We start from the raw sequence: 18,354 nt of genomic DNA, 5'->3' as shown, positions 1-18,354 counted from the left end.
ATATATATATTATATATTATATATATATATATTATATATATAATCCGGGTGGTTTCGTTTACGTAAGATTTCTGCTCTCATTACCTGGTATACTTTTTTGCCCCGGTTTCCATTTTTTTGTTTTTTGTCGGGTCAAACTAGCAAGTGCTGTCTTCAGCCAACATTAAGTCCCTTGTAGGTACTGCACTCGGCTTCCCTTTTTAGTCTTCTTTAAGTCTACCCAACCTCTGGTATCCAAAGCCTTTTCATCCGATTCGACTGTTAATTAAAGGATTTTCGGTAGTGCGCTTCAATTTTGAAATTGTTAATGACAGAGTTAAGCGTTGTTGTGGAACATTTCCATACATTTTTGTGGAACACTACTGAAGTAACAGTCCTTAACTGAATGTAAATCTGTGCCGCTCTGGTAACACAAAATCGACTTACGGTGGACCTCTTCAGTGGGGAGTAGGACTGTTTCAAGATCTGTACTCCCTTCTACCCCCACTCTACACGAAACATCTGACCCCAGCCTCACACCAGCACGGCTTCCGTAGAGTGCACAGCACTACCACAACACTCACCGTCATTAACACTCAGATAAGCCGCGGGCTCAACCAAAACCGCCCCTGCGAGAGGACTGTCCCAGTAGCATTGGACCTAAAAAAGGCTTTCGACACAGTCAGTCATGCCACGCTACTAGATGGCATTTTACAGTCGACACTCCCGCCTGGGCTGAAGAGATGGACCGCGAACTACCTGAGTGGTCGTCCTTCATCGGTGCTATTTCGAGACCAAATATCAAAACAGAGGGAAATAATTCAAGGTGTTACGCAGGGTGGTGTCCTTTCACCCTTGCTTCTTAACTTCTAGGTATATCTCGAAACTTCCCCAGCCACCAGACGGAATTTCGCTGGTCTCATGCGCCGACGACTGCACAATAATGGCGTCGGGCAATGACATTGGTGGCCTGTGCGCCAAAGTGAACGTCTAGCTCACCGACATTTCTCGCTTTTTCACTCCAACTTTCCCCCACAAAGTCCACGGCGACCCTCTTTACCACCTGCACAAATGAGGTCAAGTTGCAACTCAAGGTTAAATTAACAGCGCTTCCGACTGTTAACAATCCCAAAATTTTGGGTGTAACCTACGACAGCTTGCTCTCCTTCTCTGCGCACACAACCGCAATCACTCCTAAAGTCCAAAATTGCAAGAAGGTCCTCAAATCGTTTGCCGGTAGCACTTGGGGCAAGGACTAAGAATTGTTGCTCTCCGCATTTGCCGGTCTGGTCGCCTTAAACCAGTGTTTCGCAGTAGACGAAGCTACAGATCTGCCAAAACACTGCCATAAGAACTGCGACAGGATGTCTTCTGATGTCCCCAATACAACACCTTCATGACGGGGCCCATATGCTACCTGTAAAGGAGCATAATAAGCTGCTTAGCAAGGGTGTTACCGCAGGTCTCACCCATGCAAACACCTGCTTGAGCCTGAGCCACCTCACAGGCATGTCAGGAGGAACCTCCTTAATTACGCGCACGAGATTCAGGGCGAAACAGACCAACAGTTACTGGATCGGACAGTGTACAGACAAACAACGACATTCTGAAGCCCTCGACCCTCGAAAGCCATCATTGGAGTCCAACCGCAACCCATTGCAGACGAAGAGCTCCAACTTCTCCGAGAATCATGCGTAACACTGGCCCAATTACGTTCTGGATTAAACTCCTACCTATCCAGAATTGACACCGACTTACTAAACATATTTCGCTCTGGACCCAACCGGTCGAAACAGCTAGTTTTCTGGGCCTACCGTTAGATGAGCTAGACGGAGATGACCGGTGATTACACTAAACTGAGAGGGCAAAGTTACTACTACAACAACAACAGCAACAACTGTTTCAAGATATGAAAACGTGGGTTTTTGTATCCACTTTTTATCCAATGGTCCCCTCACCGCTCATACGCTCAGCGATGGTGAACAAATTGTTAGAGGTGTACTACCTAGTAGATGGTGTTTTGTGTTTCACTAAGCTAAAGCTAAAGCTACAGTTTTCACAAACTTTAGCTTTAGCTTAGTGAAACACAAAACAAATGATGTGGAGTCCAATATTCCCCTCACAAAATTTTTTTTCCACCAAAACTAACGAGCAAACCTGGTAGCTATCTCCCTTGACGCTCAGCGGTTGGGGAAAAATTTAACATTTAAACCTAATTCTGCCACCAGACACCCTGTGTTTTGTTCATCGAGTCGAGAGCCTTCTTAGTTAAGCTTTCGTAAAAAAACAAGGAACAAAAAAAAAACAATTAAAATTAAACAGTTTTTCGCGTAAAGACAACAAATTAAATGTGATTTCAAAACACTCAAGCCTGGTTGGATTTGCATGCATGCCTCTTTAATATTGATAAACAAAAACTTGCTGACATTTTCAATTTTCCCAGCTCGAAAATATAAAGTAAGGACCAAATTAAACACAAATATATTAAAATAAAATAAAATTGCTTAAAAACAATTAAAAATGACGTAAAAAACCCACAAACTAAAAATTGTGCAAAGTGTTGCGCGCTAATCGCGCTGGGAGCTCACAGCGCATAGCTCTCAGAAGCAGCAAACTCGCTTGCTGTTTACCGCTGACAGTTCCGCTGGGCTATTTAGCAAACAAAAGTGTCCGACACCCTGAATAAACAACAGCAAAACGAAAACGAAAATTATAAAACACCACATAATTGCCATTGTTGATGTTGCAACAGCAGCATCATGCATACTGCTGCCAGTACCGCCTCCACGCGCGCAGCCTCGCCAGCTCCATCAGCTACCTCTGCTAGTGGCCGTCACAACACAATTAGCCTTTTAAGCAGCTTCATGCGTCGCTTATTAAAACTTTTGATTAGCTGCATTCTCATGCCGGCCATGCAACATCACATCCACATTAATTGGTCTCCAATGTCAACAGCTCCAACGGCCGGCATCATCGTGCATGCATCCGCCATCTCCGTTTCGGTCTCGCTGTCCGCCTCGAACTCAACTAGCGACATCGCTGCGACATCTGCGCCCAACGCTGAGCTGAACGTTGGTGTTGCGGCTGCTGCTGCTGCTGCTGCTGTTTTGTCCGGCTTGGGTTCACGCGCACCCGCCCCCTGGTCCATGGCCGCCTCTCACATGCGCCTAACGCAGCGCAACAATCATGCGAACATTTCTGAATTGCTGGACAATTTATTGCGTGGCTACGATAATAGCATACGACCGGGTTTCGGAGGTAAGTGGAAACGCATTCGTATGTAATACCATAAACAGTTGTTGCTTTCGATTCGCCCACCGCTTAGCGACTTGCGTATGAAGCAAGAAGTCGGTTGTGTACTTATATAAATACTTGGCAGCACTGAATTCTTGCATTGATAAGTGGCAAAGAAAAACTTGTTATACAAAAAATCGGTGCAACCAAGAAAAAATAAATAAAGCAAACTAAATAATGAAAAAAAAAAATTAAAATGCGCAATAAACGTTTAAAGTACTTGAAGGATCTAACTGTGTTGATGGGCCAGTAAATTATGCAAAATTCTGTTTGTGGAAAGAAAAAACTGGTTTGAGCAACTGGCTACACCACCGTTAAGTTGGTTTGGTGCCTAAATCCCGGTGTCTTTAAATGAGCCCTCAAGCTAGATTTTGATTAGCAGTCGATTGCTGATTGATAGAATATTGTAACTAGGGAGATAACCCTTTGATGAGCCCGCAATCGAAGTCGTTTCTTTATATTTAGTTCGCGCGAATTATGTATTTAAAATGAAACAGTGAGTATTTGCAGAAAACATGACTTTAATCTTCAACGTCAACGTAAGACTCATCTGTACATTCTAAAATAAGTTGCTTATTACCTAAAATAAAGCTGCGTTTTATGAACAGTTAAACAAAAAGCATCACGCCACCTAAAATCTCAGTTGCAATGGTATTTTTCCATCCAACATTCTACTCAGCTACTACTACTACAGTGAAATTCCCCATTACGGACAGTCCTTATAACCGGACAGCTCCAATAACCGGACAAATTTTGGGCACACAGGTTTTTCATTCATTTTTTCATACAAATATCATCCTAATAAACGGGCACTCTAATAACCGGACGCGCACAAAGTATTTCCAACCATTTTCATAAAAAAATTTCTGATAAACGGACAAAATTCAAAAATATCACAAGCAAGTTTTGTTGTTCATTATAAAAATGAAAGACGTGATTCCCCTTTTAACATGTATGCACACATTCAAGCCCTGTGTTTTAAATTAAAAGTAGTTTTCTATTCAGTTTGTTAAGTCAGTTGCATGCGAATGGTTGCGTTCAAAGTTCGTAATAATATGGCGCCGAAAAAGAAGGTACTTTCTATTAAAGAAAAAATGGAAATTATTAATGTTTTCGAAAAAGATAAATTATCAGTACGTGGAATTGCAAAAAGGTAAAGTATAGTGAGCCCAAAAATGTAAAGGTAGGTACACGTTTCTTTTGCTTTGAAAGATTCAATATTGGCAAAACACAAGTTGCTGAAATCAATAAAAATAAAGAAAAAAATCGTTCTAAATGGGAGTCTGGAGTTAATGTTCATCAAAGATGTTCATCAGAATGTTCTTAAAGAAGGCGGCTCTGAAATAGACAAGATGTGTTTTAATTGGTTCGCTAAGGCTAGAAGTCAAAACATTCCGATTTCTGGTCCCATTTTGAAAGCAAAGGCAATGGAAATTGCAGGCAAACTGGGTGTACCTAATTTTAATGCTTCAGATGGATGGTTAAACAAATGGCGAATAAGGAATAATGTTGCTTTCAAATGTGTATCTGGTGAAGCTGCAGATGTAAACCAGGATGGTGTCGATCAGTTTAAGACCAAACTGCCATCTCTGTTGACCGGTTACAAGCCTCAAGACATTTACAACGCAGACGAAAGTGGGCTTTTTTTTCGTGCCTTACCTGACAAAACCCTCGCTCTTAAATCCGAAAAATGCGTGGCCGGTACACTATCAAAGGAAAGACTCACAATTTTGTTCTGTGCCAACATGGCTGGAGATAAGGAGCTGCTTTTGGTTATAAGTAAAGCAGCCCGTCCTCGATCTTTTAAATATGTTCAAATCGCAAAACTGCCAGTGGATTGGAAGTCTAATAAAAAACCATGGATGACTCGAGAAGTAATGAGTGAATGGCTGCAGCAGTTCAATCGAAGAATGAAAGCCTAGAATCGAAAAATTATCTTGTTTTTAGATAACGCGGCTTCTCACCCAAAGGAATTAAACTTAACCAACATAAAAATTATTTTCTTGCCGCCAAATACAACGGCAGTTAGCCAACCCCTTGATCAAGGTATAATCCAAAATTTTAAAACATTGTATATAAGCTTAGTTTTAAAACACTTGCTATTAATGTACTAGAAGCTGTGTATTTCATCAAAGCATCTTGGGATAAAGTGGAAGCCACAACCGTCCGAAATTGCTTCCGTAAAGCAGGATTTTTGGAAACTTATCAGGATCTTCCAGATTTTGATTCTGAAGATGATATTCCACTGAGGCAATGAGGCTTTAAAACTTGTTGCGGGCTTGAAACAATTTGCAAAAAATTACTATGTAGCTTTTCAGCACACTAAAAATATCGAGAGTCACTTTGAAAATGAACATTTTAAATTAAAGCAATCAATGTTTAAGCAATCAAGCATTACCGAATTTTTTCAATCAAACTAGTATTGAAATGTAAAGACTTGTACAATGTAATATACTTAATCGATATATGTACATATATGTATTTACATGTAATACTAAAGTATGCAAATAGTCTTTACTTCCAAAAAATTCTTAAATAAACTATGTACAATACAATTTATATGTGTGGTATACATTTTGTGACTTCATCCCTTATTAGCGGACATCAGGTAGCCGGACAAAAACACTGCGACGGTGAGTGTCCGGTTATAAGGAATTTCACTGTATTTGTTTATTTGTTGTTATTTGAACTGTTTAATTTAGGTTCCCCAACATTGTTTTTCCAATAACAGTTCTTAACATTTAACATCGTTTATATTGTTTATCGTTTGTTTAACATCGCTATTGTGTTATTGTCATGCTAATAACATTAGCTCTGTTAATAACATTAGATCGTTATTAACAGAAGCAAAAGAGCGCAATTTTAGCCAACAATGTTCGCGGTCACTCTCAAAACCTACTCTCTCTCTACTATTTCACTTTCATTTTTTTCTCGGCGTGTATTTGTACCTCAAAGCTATTACAGAGGTATTTGAAATCAATAAGGCTTAGTGACAAATTTCGACACCAGCAACCGCAAAAGCGATACACAAAAAAACTAACGTAAATGCAAAAGAGGAAACAGAAATGCTTAATCAAGCACAAGTATATGTGTGCTTATACTTACATACACACACACACACACAAATGGTTACAAAAACGATTTGTGTTTGTAGAAAAGCGGAAATCCATGAGTGCCTGAAAGAAGTTGGGATGAATCCTTCAAAAGCATTACAGCATTTAGAAGACTGCAGTAAAATTCTACTTTCCTTGACTAGCGTAAAGCAGAAGTGACAAAAAAATGCTGTCAAAGTGAATTTGCGAACATAATCTTGTATCTCACAATATTGTACGAAAGTAGCAGTGTTTTAGAATTCAACTTTAAATAACGAGTTTACTTTTTTCGCAGACATATTTGTTTTTAGGCGGGAATATTTATACAAATAAATTTCTTTTTTGCTGCCAAAAGCAAACATTTTAAATTTGCAAAGAAAAAATGCAGATTGCCAGCTTCCTATGCTCTTTGTTGTTAATTTCTTTGCAAGTGTTTTCGACGTCTAGCAATTTCCGCACTTCAACACCTTTTACAGCAAACCAAAATGCCTGCTTGATGGCGGATTCAAAGCAAGCAGAGTTGCTTTTTGCGCTCTATATCCTTTGTAAAGAGTGGGTCATTGGCTGGTTTCTTTTAGTTGCCCATTACCATCTGCTTTGTGCTCAAATAAGTGACAGAAACTCAGTTTCATATTTCATAGATAGTTCGAAATATATTATTACAATCTTACTTCCAATTTGAGTACTGTATTGGTCAAATAGAGCGTTTGTTGAAAAGGAGTTTCGAAACGGGGCAAAAATATAATAAAAAATAATAAAAATAAAACAAAAAAAACTTATCCAAAAAAATAAAATATCCAGAAAACTGGCTAGTTTGTTCTGACAAAAAAAAATATTAAAAAAAAATTTGAAACAAAAATTATTTTGTTAAAACTCGTAATTATTACGGACGCTTTACCATATTAGAGACATCATTATCCACAAAAATAAAAAAATGGGTACTGTATTTCCATTATTTTGATTAAACTTGTGATGTTTACGGCCCATATTCAAGAACCAACAAACAAAAATTGAAAATGTTATTGTTTTTCCATCGGAATTATAAGTCCTAAACATAGTAAGTTTTAAGACATCCACTAAAATAGTTCGGAAATATATTAAGATTTACGTGAGCTGGACCGATTTAAAAGTACCTTAAGAAATCTTATTATTTGGCTGCCATTGACAATATTTTTATCTATTTGTATGCCGAACTCTGCTATCACTGAAACTCTGCTATCACTGAAAGAATTTTGCATAAAAAAATTTATAAAAATTTTATTATAAAAAATATATTTTTAAATTGGACCAACTCACGCGAAAGTCTTAAAATTTAATAAGCTTTATAATTTCGGCAGAAAAACCGAAGCTCTTTTTCGTGAGTCAGCCTAATACCTAATATATATACAAATGTAAAGGGTTTTAAGGGTGAATAATTCCTAGGCATCTTTGACATTTGTCAAGTAGGCAGATGCACAATTTTACGCCAGGCATTAAAATTATTGAAATTTGTTATGAAAATTTTCGATCTTTAAGAACAACAAATAGCAAAATGCGCAATTTTGTTGGTGGAAATAGTCGTCCAAACGAATCGACAATTCAAAGGTTGATGAAAAAATTCAAAAATCTGGTTCTGTCGAGGATAGAAAAAGTACTGGTAGACCAAAAACTGGACGTTCTGCTGAGATTATCGCTGCAAAGTGGTGCTGAACAGCCTTTATCACCGATAGCTCGACGTTCTCAACAATTAGACAATCATGAATCAACTGCTTGGTGGATTAAAAAAAAATTAATATATGAAATATAAATAATAAAATATGTAATTTTTCACATATAACTGTTAAGAGCCTCTACTCACCACCTTAAACGATTCGGGAGTCTACGCACAAGCATATGCGGACATCTGCAGGAAAGTGCAGAAAACTCTGGATCGGATTGACACTTGGTGCTGTGCGAATGGGCTATCGGCAAATCCCGCCAAGACTGGTATTGTCCTCTTTACCAGAAGGAGGAAGCTTGATGGACTCGTTCTGCCAAAGCCAAAAGAGTCACAATCCAGCTATCCAAAGAAATTAAATATCTTGGAGTAATCCTGGATAGTAAGCTCCTATGGAAATCACACGTTGAAACAAAGGCATCCAAAGCACTTACAGCTTTCTGGCAGTGCAAAGGTGTCTTTGGGAAAACGTGGGTTCTCTCTCCTAGCAAAGTCCTATGGATCTACACGGCTATGATAAGACCTATTATCACCTATGCATCAATGGTCTGGATGAGTAGACTCTCTGTAGTGGGAGTCAGGAGGACCTTATCAAGACTACAACGCAGTGTGGCCATCTGTTGCATCGGAGCTTTTCCGACTACTTCAGGCCCGGCATTAGATGCTCTGATTGGTTTACCACCACTTGATGCTTTCATCCAAGGAGAGGCCTTGAAGGCCATCTGCAAACTGAAGCACAATGGGAACTGGTACGGCCCCTGTCCGGCATTGAAACACAGAGAAGGCATGGACGTCGATCCAACGATTCTCTCCATGCCCCTTGAATCCATCCCATCAAGAGTCGTACTTGAAAAGAGATACAGTGTAGTGCTACCAAAGGCTCAGTTGTGGGAAGACTTAGAAAATGAGGCCGGCAAACACTGTTTCCGCATTTTTACGGATGGCTCCAGGACCGAGCGTGGCTCCGGCTCTGGGGTCTACGTGGAATCCAGCGGGACAAAACTGCACTTTGCTCTTGGAATGCATGCATCTGTGTTTCAAGCGGAGGTGTATGCAGTTCAAGAAGCGATGAACTTTGTTGTGGAAAAGCGATGGAGAGACAGATCTATATGTGTATGCAGCGACAGCCAAGCTGCGCTTATGGCCTTAAACAGCCCTCCAACCACATCAGGGGTAGTCCTGTAAATCCAGGCTGAACTATGTCGATAGACATAATAGCCTGATGCTAACATGGGTTCCGGGACACGTGGGTATCGCGGGTAACGAGACCTCTGACTCCTAAGCTAAGACTTCTTTGGCTCAGAGTCCGTTTTGCCACTCCCTTCTGCGGCCATCACAGCCACGGTTAGCAAATGGGTAACTACCACCCACAAGCGAGCTTGGCAGGCTGAGAGAGGCTGCAGATGTACTAAACTGATGTTACCTGTCATGTCCGATCGACTGTCGCAAACCCTTCTGTCATTAAGCAGAGGGGAGTGCAGACGGCTGGTTGGACTGATGACGGGCCACTTTCTGTGGGCAAAGCACATGAAAAGGTTGGGCATCTCCGACAGTGTACTCTGCCCAGCTGTGTGTCTGCTCCGCCTTCGCTCGAATCAGGTTTGAGGTCTTTGGCACTGATGTGTTAAGAAGCGACCATCTTGGCTCCTTGGCACCACAAGATCTACTCAGATTTCTTCGGAGATCGGGTAGATTTAAAGAAAATTAAAAGGGAATCCAAGTGTAGTACAATGGACTTAATTAATGTCTGAGTGCTGCACTTGCTAGTTGTCCTGACAAAAAAAAAAAAAAACAAAATTGTTAAGAGCCGTATTTTGATTACAAATAGTGAAACATGAGAGATTCGAAAATTTGTTAAAAGGACAGATACCTGTAAACGGCCATACGGTTTATTTATATCATACATTAAAATACTATAATTTTTTTTTTTTTAATCATTTAAAATGGCGGATGTACACTCAATTCTTCCAGGATGGTCGCAGCGGGGCTTCTCAATCGGCGGACATTGTAGCATCGGCGTCAGTGACCTGAATACAACAAACCAAAAATTTTTTTGTTTCTTAATATCATAATTTCTATGTGAATTAAAAGAAAAATTAAGTAAAAAATTCGCGGAATAATATGCTTCCAAACACAAAATAATTTTGGGTCTAATTTTCCTACTATTTTTGCTTCGAAAAAATTATTTTTTCGAAAAATTTTCGAAAACTTGCAAATTAACATAAAAAGTAATATCATGAAAAAGATGTGTGCAAAATTTCAGCGAGATCGGTCAATAACTTTTCGAGTTATCGTGTACGCCAATTCGAAAAAAATAGTTTTGAGGAAAACGCGTCTAAAGTTTGAATACATAAAAATTCAATCTCTCCAAGCGCTCGAACGCAAAGAATAGAGTCGTCACGGTTGACGATCTATAATATAAGAAATACTTAAATTTACATTCTAAAAATTTGTTGACATATTCTTAAAGGATTATACTAACATTTTATGAAAAAAACGCAAAATGTTCGAAATTTTACAAGTATCTGTCGCCTTAAAAGTTTTATTTTAAAACAACATTTAGGCGTGCCTTTTGACATACCCTTTGTATATAGTACGCGTAACTCCAGTTGAGATATTTTGCTGGGTTTCTTCTCTAATTTTTCCTGTGTGTCATACAAATTTGCGTACTAAAATCATTAAGACTTACAGTTTTAGACGACTCTGATTGTTTCCTACGCTTTTTCACATCAGAAATGCAGTCGGAGGCTGGCGGATGTCTGCAGAGAACCGATCGCTATTAGAAAACACTTTTTCTATAACTTGACAAACGGAGACACGTCCTGTGGGCTTCGAACTCGAATTCATCGAAGAGTAGTCATGCAATAAATAGTCGGAGCCACCGATCCACCCTTTATTTCGTTCTACTTTCATCCCAGTAACTCCGCGCGTGTTTACAGCCACATCCTTTTAGACACAACCTTCCGTTCGCGTTAGCTAAGCAGAACTACTTCGCCTCGTCTCTCTTACCCATCTCACACAGACGCGTCAGTTTACCCTTACACAGCCTGAACGACCACTTCGCCACTAACTAATTTGAATTTCGTCGTTTGAAGGACATCCTTTCGTTGTGCCTTGAACGATTGCCGTAGTTGACACTTTCATAAATGTCAATTTTCAGAATTATCGCAAATGCGTCGTTTTCTTGTCGAAGCTTTTCAGATTTTCGAAAATTTATGCGTGAACCAGTGCAAGCGAATGTTCAATCGAAAGGGAGAATAAACTGAAATTGTCAGCATAACTGAACTAAGCGAAAATGCGGCAAACGAATAGTGGAGCCGAAAAGTCTCCACTTGCCATTTAAAACAAATCTAGGCATTTAACTGCTCATTTGCCGCACACACACACGCACATGGAAATGCCCCACCAATGCGATTTACTACTGTGGTTTCCATTACAATGGTACACAGCAGATAAATAAAGCTGCATTTAAAATTTCCCCGCTTTCGCCGAAGTGCGCCATTGATAAATTACGCGAAAATTACTTGGGAGTCCACAGAAGTGAGGCCAACTATTCAACATCGTAGCGTTTGTTTAGTGAGTTGCGTGGTTCGTTTTTGTTTAAGTGGATGGTGGCATTGCTACATTCGCACTCACATATTTATTTTCATAATTCAGTAGCTTTTAAATGTATTGCGAGTGTAAAGTGTGCGTGTGAAAATATTTAGTATCTGTATTGGTTGGTCACAGCACTCAATTTGATTAACTTGAAACGGAGCATATACGCCGACATAGTAATGGTAATGCTTCCGCTTTGTGTATTTATTTAACTTAAATTGATTTTATATTTAATTATGATATTTATTTTAATGCAGGTCTTAGTTAGCCTGGCAGATGGAGTGAGATTGACACCAACCGGAGGATTGAAGTGAATGAATTCAATATTCTGAGTTAGCCGCATATTTATTAAAATCGATTTTGATGACTTGGGAGTCTAGGATTTTCCTGCCTACTATTGGACCATAGTACAGGGTCCGGTACTCGAAGTGTGTACGTGCATCAGCTTTCTCTTAGTTGGCTAAATGACAGTCCAGAGTATTGTTTACAAGCGCGCGGAAGCATTTTGCCGAGAGTAGACGCGAAAAAAGAAAATCAGTAATGGATTTCAAACGCAAAAGTGTGATTGCAGTATATTTGGCTGGAAAACCACAACGAACGATTGTTCGTCAGGTCGAGCACCTTAAAGTGAATAAAGTTTTTGTTTCACGCACCATTACTCGTTACAATGATACTGGTAGCAACGCGAAAAGTCATGGAGGTGGTCATCAAAAGACTGCAACGTCACGTGAAATGGTTCAAAACGTGAAGAAGTGACTTGAGCGAAATCCCTGACGAAGCGAAAATCAAATGGCGAAATAACTGAAAATATCTGACCGTAGCATCCACCGCATACTGAAAAATGATCTCAAAGTCAAGCCCTACAAGATCCAAAAGGCGCATGATCTCACACCAAAGCAGCAACAAGTCAGACTTGAGAGAGCGACGGAGTTGCTTCGCTTGGCCGAAAGCGGTAAATTTTCGTACATTGTGTTTTCTGACTAGAAAATTTTTGAAATTGAGCGATTCGTAAACTCCCAAAACGATAGGGTTTATTTGGCCCCGACCATTCATAAGAGAATTTGAGTCATCGATTAGCCACCAGGAGGTAGCATACGCCACAGGTAATGGTTTGGGCCGCAGATGCGCGTCAATGTAAATGAGAAAATCCAAAATATTATCGGGAAAGTATTCTGGAGGTTGCTTTGAAGCCGTGGGCAAACAAACATTTCGGTGGCAACAGGATTCGGCACCGTCTCATAAAGCTTGGGTGAACCAATAATGGCTAAAAAACAACGTTCCGAACTTCATAACGTCCACACAATGGCTCCCAAATTCACCAGACGCGAATCCGATGGATTATTCGCTTTAGGCCATTTTGGAGAGCAAGGTGCGAACTAAAAGATTCACCAGTCTCGAGGCGCTGATCCGCCAATGTCCGCGAGTGGGCCAAAATATCTGCAAGTCACATTCGGGCAGCTTGCGATTCGTTACTGGACCGTCTCAAGGCCATAGTCAAAGCAAAAGATAGTCATATCGAGCAAAAGTAAATTGATTCTTAATTTTGAATAAAAGTAATTTTCCAAACTAAATTTATGGCCATTTTAATTGGTTATACTTCGAATGCCGGACCCTGTAGTGCATACCGTTGCGGTTGTTCCGGAGCATTGATCGCCATCATATGCATGAAATTTGCAATCACGAGGCGTCTTCTTCTTCTTAATTGGCGCAATAACCGCTTACGCGATTTTGGCCGAATTTAACAAAGCACACTAGTCGTTTCTTTCTCGTGCTAACCGGCGCCAAATGGACACACCTGATCTTTCCAACGGAAAGGAGGCCTTCCTCGGCTACCACCAGCTGGTACCGCATCGAATACTTTCAAAGCCGGAGCGTTTGTATCCATTCGGACGGCATGACCCAGCCAACGTAGCCGCTGGATCTTTATTCGCTGCACTATGTCTATGCCGTCGTAAAGCTCATACGTTCCGTCGTCTGCGATATTCGCCGTTGCCAACGTGCAAAGGTCCAAAAATCTTACGCAGAATCTTTCTTTCGAACACTCCAAGCGTCGCTTCATCGAATGTTGTCACCGTCCAAGCTTCTGCGCCATACGTTAGGACGGGCATGATGAGAGTCTTGTAGAGTGTTAGTTTTGTTCGTCGAGAGAGGACTTTACTGCTCAGGTGCCTACTTAGTCCAAAGTAGCACTTGTTGGCAAGAGATAATCTACGTTGGATTTCAAGGCTGACATTGTTATCGGTGTTAATGCTGGTTCTTAAATAAACGAAGTATTTTACAACCTCGAAATTATAACTGTCAACAGTGGCGTGGGTGTCGATACGCGAGAGCGCCGACTGTTTGTTTGAAGACAGGAGGTACTTCGTTTTGTCCTCGTTCACCACCAGATCCATTCGCTTTGCCTCTTTATCCAGTTTGGTGAAGGCAGAACTAACAGCGCGGTTGTTAAGGCCAATGATGTCAATATCCCGGTGTCATTGTTGTAATTAGTTGTGAGCTCTAAAAATGAAGGAATGAAGAATACAGATTTAGTTATTACAAATTATGATTTTGTCTTTGGAATCAGGAGGCGCTGATAAATTAAATGCGATTAAATCTTTGTACATTAACTTGAAACTCTGTGCTGATTTTGAGTTTTTCTCTCCCTTTTTGGTAGGACATTTTGTATTTTCAACTTCTGAATCTCGATTCACAATCAACATACTCGAAATCCCTTAAGTGCACATTTTCGGCAAGAAGTAACGAATTAAAAAAATGCCACATTGAATTTATCGTTTTGAATTTGTTAACTTTGACCACAAGATTTGAATTCAATTTCTCTAAATTTTAATAAATAAATATAAACAAGACATTCTTTTCTGAGCTTTTTAGAGTTTGCGTAGTCGTCAAAGAGTTAAAAAGCAAAGAAAATAAGTATTACATTTTTTAAACTCTTTTCAGGTCCACCAGCCACAGTTGAAGTAGACATAATGGTTCGCAGTATGGGGCCCATCTCCGAGGTGGATATGGTAAGGCAATGCAATAAATTTTATTTTCCTTCCACTAAAAACAGATGACAATAAAATGCAGAAAAATTAAATAAAAAAAAAGAGGTTGTCTGCAAAGTCGGTTTACTGACGATAGTTTAACGTGATAACGTCATAAGAAAATACTGATTGAATGGTTGCATTTTTCAAAAGAAAATTTTAATTTTATTTGTTTGATAGATATTTTGTATGGATATAGAGAATGAGTTAACATTAACATAACATAATATACTTTAACATAACATAACATAACATAACACAGCATAACACAACACAACATAACATAACATAACATAACATAACATTACATAACATAACATAACATAACATAACATAACATAACATAACATAACATAACATAACATAACATAACATAACATAACATAACATAACATAACATAACACAACATAACATAACATAACATAACATAACATAACATAACATAACATAACATAACATAACATAACATAACATAACATAACATAACATAACATAACATAACATAACATAACATAACATAACATAACATAACAAATTACCCCGTATTAAAGCACTTATCAACAGCTCTCATTTTATACCCATATTGTACATACACAACCAAAGGTTACCCGGGTCCACGTTTTGACCTATATCTCGAGACCCCAGTCACGGAGCGGCATGAAAAATACTCTGTACTAAAGCATTCACCAACAGCTTTCATTTGATACCCATATTGTACATACACGTCCGAAGGTTACCCGGGTCCACGTTTTGGCATATATTTCGAGACCCTAGTCATCAATAGGTATGAAAATTACCCCGTATTAAAGCACTTATCAACAGCTTTCATTTGATATCCATATTGTACAAACACATTCTAGGGTCCACGTTTTGGTCTTTATCTCGAGACCCTAGTCACGGAGCGGATGGAAATACTCTGAACTAAAGCATTCACCAACAGCTTCTATTTGATACCCATATTGTACATACACATCCGAAGGTTACCCGGGTCAACGTTTTGACCTATATCTCGAGACCCTATCTACCAATAGGTATTCAAACTATACGGAAATCATCTTCAATACCTACTTAACAATGTGTGTAAGTTTGGTTTAATTCGGTGCAAAGACACGGCGGGTCCACGTTTTGGCATATATTTCCAGACCCTAGTCATCAATAGGTATGAAAATTACCCCGTATTAAAGCACTTATCAACAGCTTTCATTTGATACCCATATTGTACATACACATCCGAAGGTTACCCGGGTCCACGTTTTGACCTATATCTCGAGCCCTATTTCCAAAATAAAATATAATCCATGTTACTCGTGATGTAGCTTTCGAATGGTGAAAGAATTTTTAAAATCGGTCCAGTAGTTTTTGAGCCTATTCATTACAACCAAACAAACAAAGTTTTCCTCTTTATAATATTAGTATAGATATGGTGAATATTACCATACATTTTTTCCTTCAGATATAATAAAAAAATAATAATAATAACATTAAAACAACAGGTATTATTAACAAACTTGGTTTTATTTTAAATTCTTCAAGTAAATCAAATTAATAATAATCAATAAGAAGGCATATGCCAAAACAAATATGTGAATTTATATATGTACATATGCGCATATACATACATATATACGCTCACATAAGTAGGGGAGAGCAAGATGTCGAACGTTGCCGTTCGTTTGCTTTGTTTGCTTTGTCGTTCCTTCCGCGCTTTCGCTTGCAGTTCATTCAATGCAATGAGCAAGGTAACTACATATGAGCAAGGTAACACTAATATGAGCAAGGTAACACTAATGAGCAAGGTAACTACATATGAGCAAGGTAACACTAATATGAGCAAGGTAACTACATATGAGCAAGGTAACGACACATTTTGGTAACGGCAATGAGCAAGGTAACTACATATGAACAGTAATGAGCAAGGTAACTACATATGAGCAAGGTAACACTAATATGAGCAAGGTAACTACATATGAGCAAGGTAACGACACATTTTGGTAACGGCAATGAGCAAGGTAACTACATATGAACAGTAATGAGCAAGGTAACTACATATGAACAGTAATGAGCAAGGTAACGACACATTGTTTCGTGCGTGCAGCCTGTTAAATCGAATTATAAGACGTTATCACGTCAAAAATGCATACAAAACATTAATCATAAACAGCTGCCATTTGTGTGCTTTTGCAATTCAATTCTTTTTTTCTTACTCGACATCCTTGATGCATTTTATGAGCAAGCGGCAATATTACCCACCTTCACTATTTGCACTTCAACAGCTTCTAAGCAAAAACATACAAATTCAATCAAATTGGGCGTAAGCACTTGTTAATAATTATTGTATGTCGAAAACGCAAAAAGCTCAAGTAATTTATTTACTCATTTCCAATTTCACAAATCAAAACCAATTAAAGTCAGCAAAGAAGAAGGGGCAAGCGAAAAGGAGGCAAACGATTAGACGACGATAGTCACGCATAGACTGCCTTTGATTTGTTATTTAGCATTTATTTGTTGATTTAGCCACCACAGTCGCTTTTCTGACACCCACACCCACACACGCACACATACACACACACGCCATTTGCCATTTGCTGCTGTTACGATATTTAATCAACACGACGCCTTTTCATTTTGATTGCTTAGCACCTCGAGAGTGGATTCTCTGTGGCAATTTCATTTGCCTCAAGGAAAGTATTTTTACAAATACGAGTATTTTTATTCATTTTTGCAGACCTATTCCATGGATTGCTATTTCCGTCAGTCATGGGTGGATAAACGTTTAGCCTTCAAAGGCGCACAAGACACATTGGCTTTGAGTGTTTCGATGTTGGCGCGCATTTGGAAACCAGATACATATTTCTATAACGGTAAACAAAGTTATCTACACACCATAACAACACCAAATAAATTTGTACGAATCTATCAAAATGGCAGGGTGTTGTATTCGAGCAGGTGAGTTATTTCAATTATTTTTCAATATTTTGGACATTCCACTAATGGTAATTTAGAACAAATATCAGACAATACGAGTATTAAGAATTAATAAAGAGCAAGAGTAGGAGGATGCGATCGCCTTTAACTCAATTGAAAAAAAAAAAGAAAAATGGGTTAGTTCTATGTATGTTTTCTGAAGCTCTGAATACTCCTCTCTTCTTACCTCCTCTACTTGGTTGATAAAAGGAATGCTGCTCGGCTTGCCGCAACTAATCAGTGGCCCAATTTAGGTCTTGGACACTCGGCCATAACGCAGCTTGGGTCCAAGTAATCCTGTTGACTATTGTTTACCTGGTCGGAAAAACTGCTTGACTTTGTCATCTACTCTAAGAAGCCAAAAATACGCATTTCAACTCGTTTTCTTTATCAGGCTGAAATTCTTGCCATTAATGTGGTCTGCTAGGTGTCTGGTTAGGCAAAATGTGACTACCTTTAGAGAAATCTATACTAGGTTGTTCAATAAGTTTTGCGGTTCGATAAGTGAGGACGTTGGTATTAGCCTAAGTTTTTTTGTTTATGTTGGTACACTCTTCATATAACCGTATGTGCAGTTTCTTTTTGAATCTGTCAGCTCATTCTTTGATTACAAGTCATTTAGTATCGACGCGTGACAGTATTTTCTACAATGGAAAAATTCAAGTATCGTGCGCTGATTTTTGTAAGGTTTAAAAGGAATTTAAA

General features: G+C 39.0%; 1 protein-coding gene across 1 annotated transcript in view; it reads left to right on the top strand.

Annotated features, from left to right (window-relative positions):
* The first annotated feature begins 2,443 nt into the window (after nucleotides 1–2,443).
* The window catches only part of LOC129242491 (gamma-aminobutyric acid receptor alpha-like), a 45,676-nt gene continuing 29,765 nt past the window's right edge, over nucleotides 2,444–18,354 (top strand). The window contains exons 1-3 of the mRNA XM_054879157.1: nucleotides 2,444–3,237; nucleotides 14,599–14,666; nucleotides 17,411–17,631. Of these exons, the coding sequence (XP_054735132.1) occupies nucleotides 2,739–3,237; nucleotides 14,599–14,666; nucleotides 17,411–17,631 (788 nt within the window). The 5' untranslated portion in view covers nucleotides 2,444–2,738. The remainder of the gene's footprint in view (nucleotides 3,238–14,598; nucleotides 14,667–17,410; nucleotides 17,632–18,354) is intronic.

This window comes from Anastrepha obliqua, chromosome 3 (assembly GCF_027943255.1).
Source record: "Anastrepha obliqua isolate idAnaObli1 chromosome 3, idAnaObli1_1.0, whole genome shotgun sequence".
Lineage (NCBI taxonomy): Eukaryota > Metazoa > Arthropoda > Insecta > Diptera > Tephritidae > Anastrepha > Anastrepha obliqua.
This window is presented reverse-complemented; position numbering and strand designations above follow the sequence as displayed.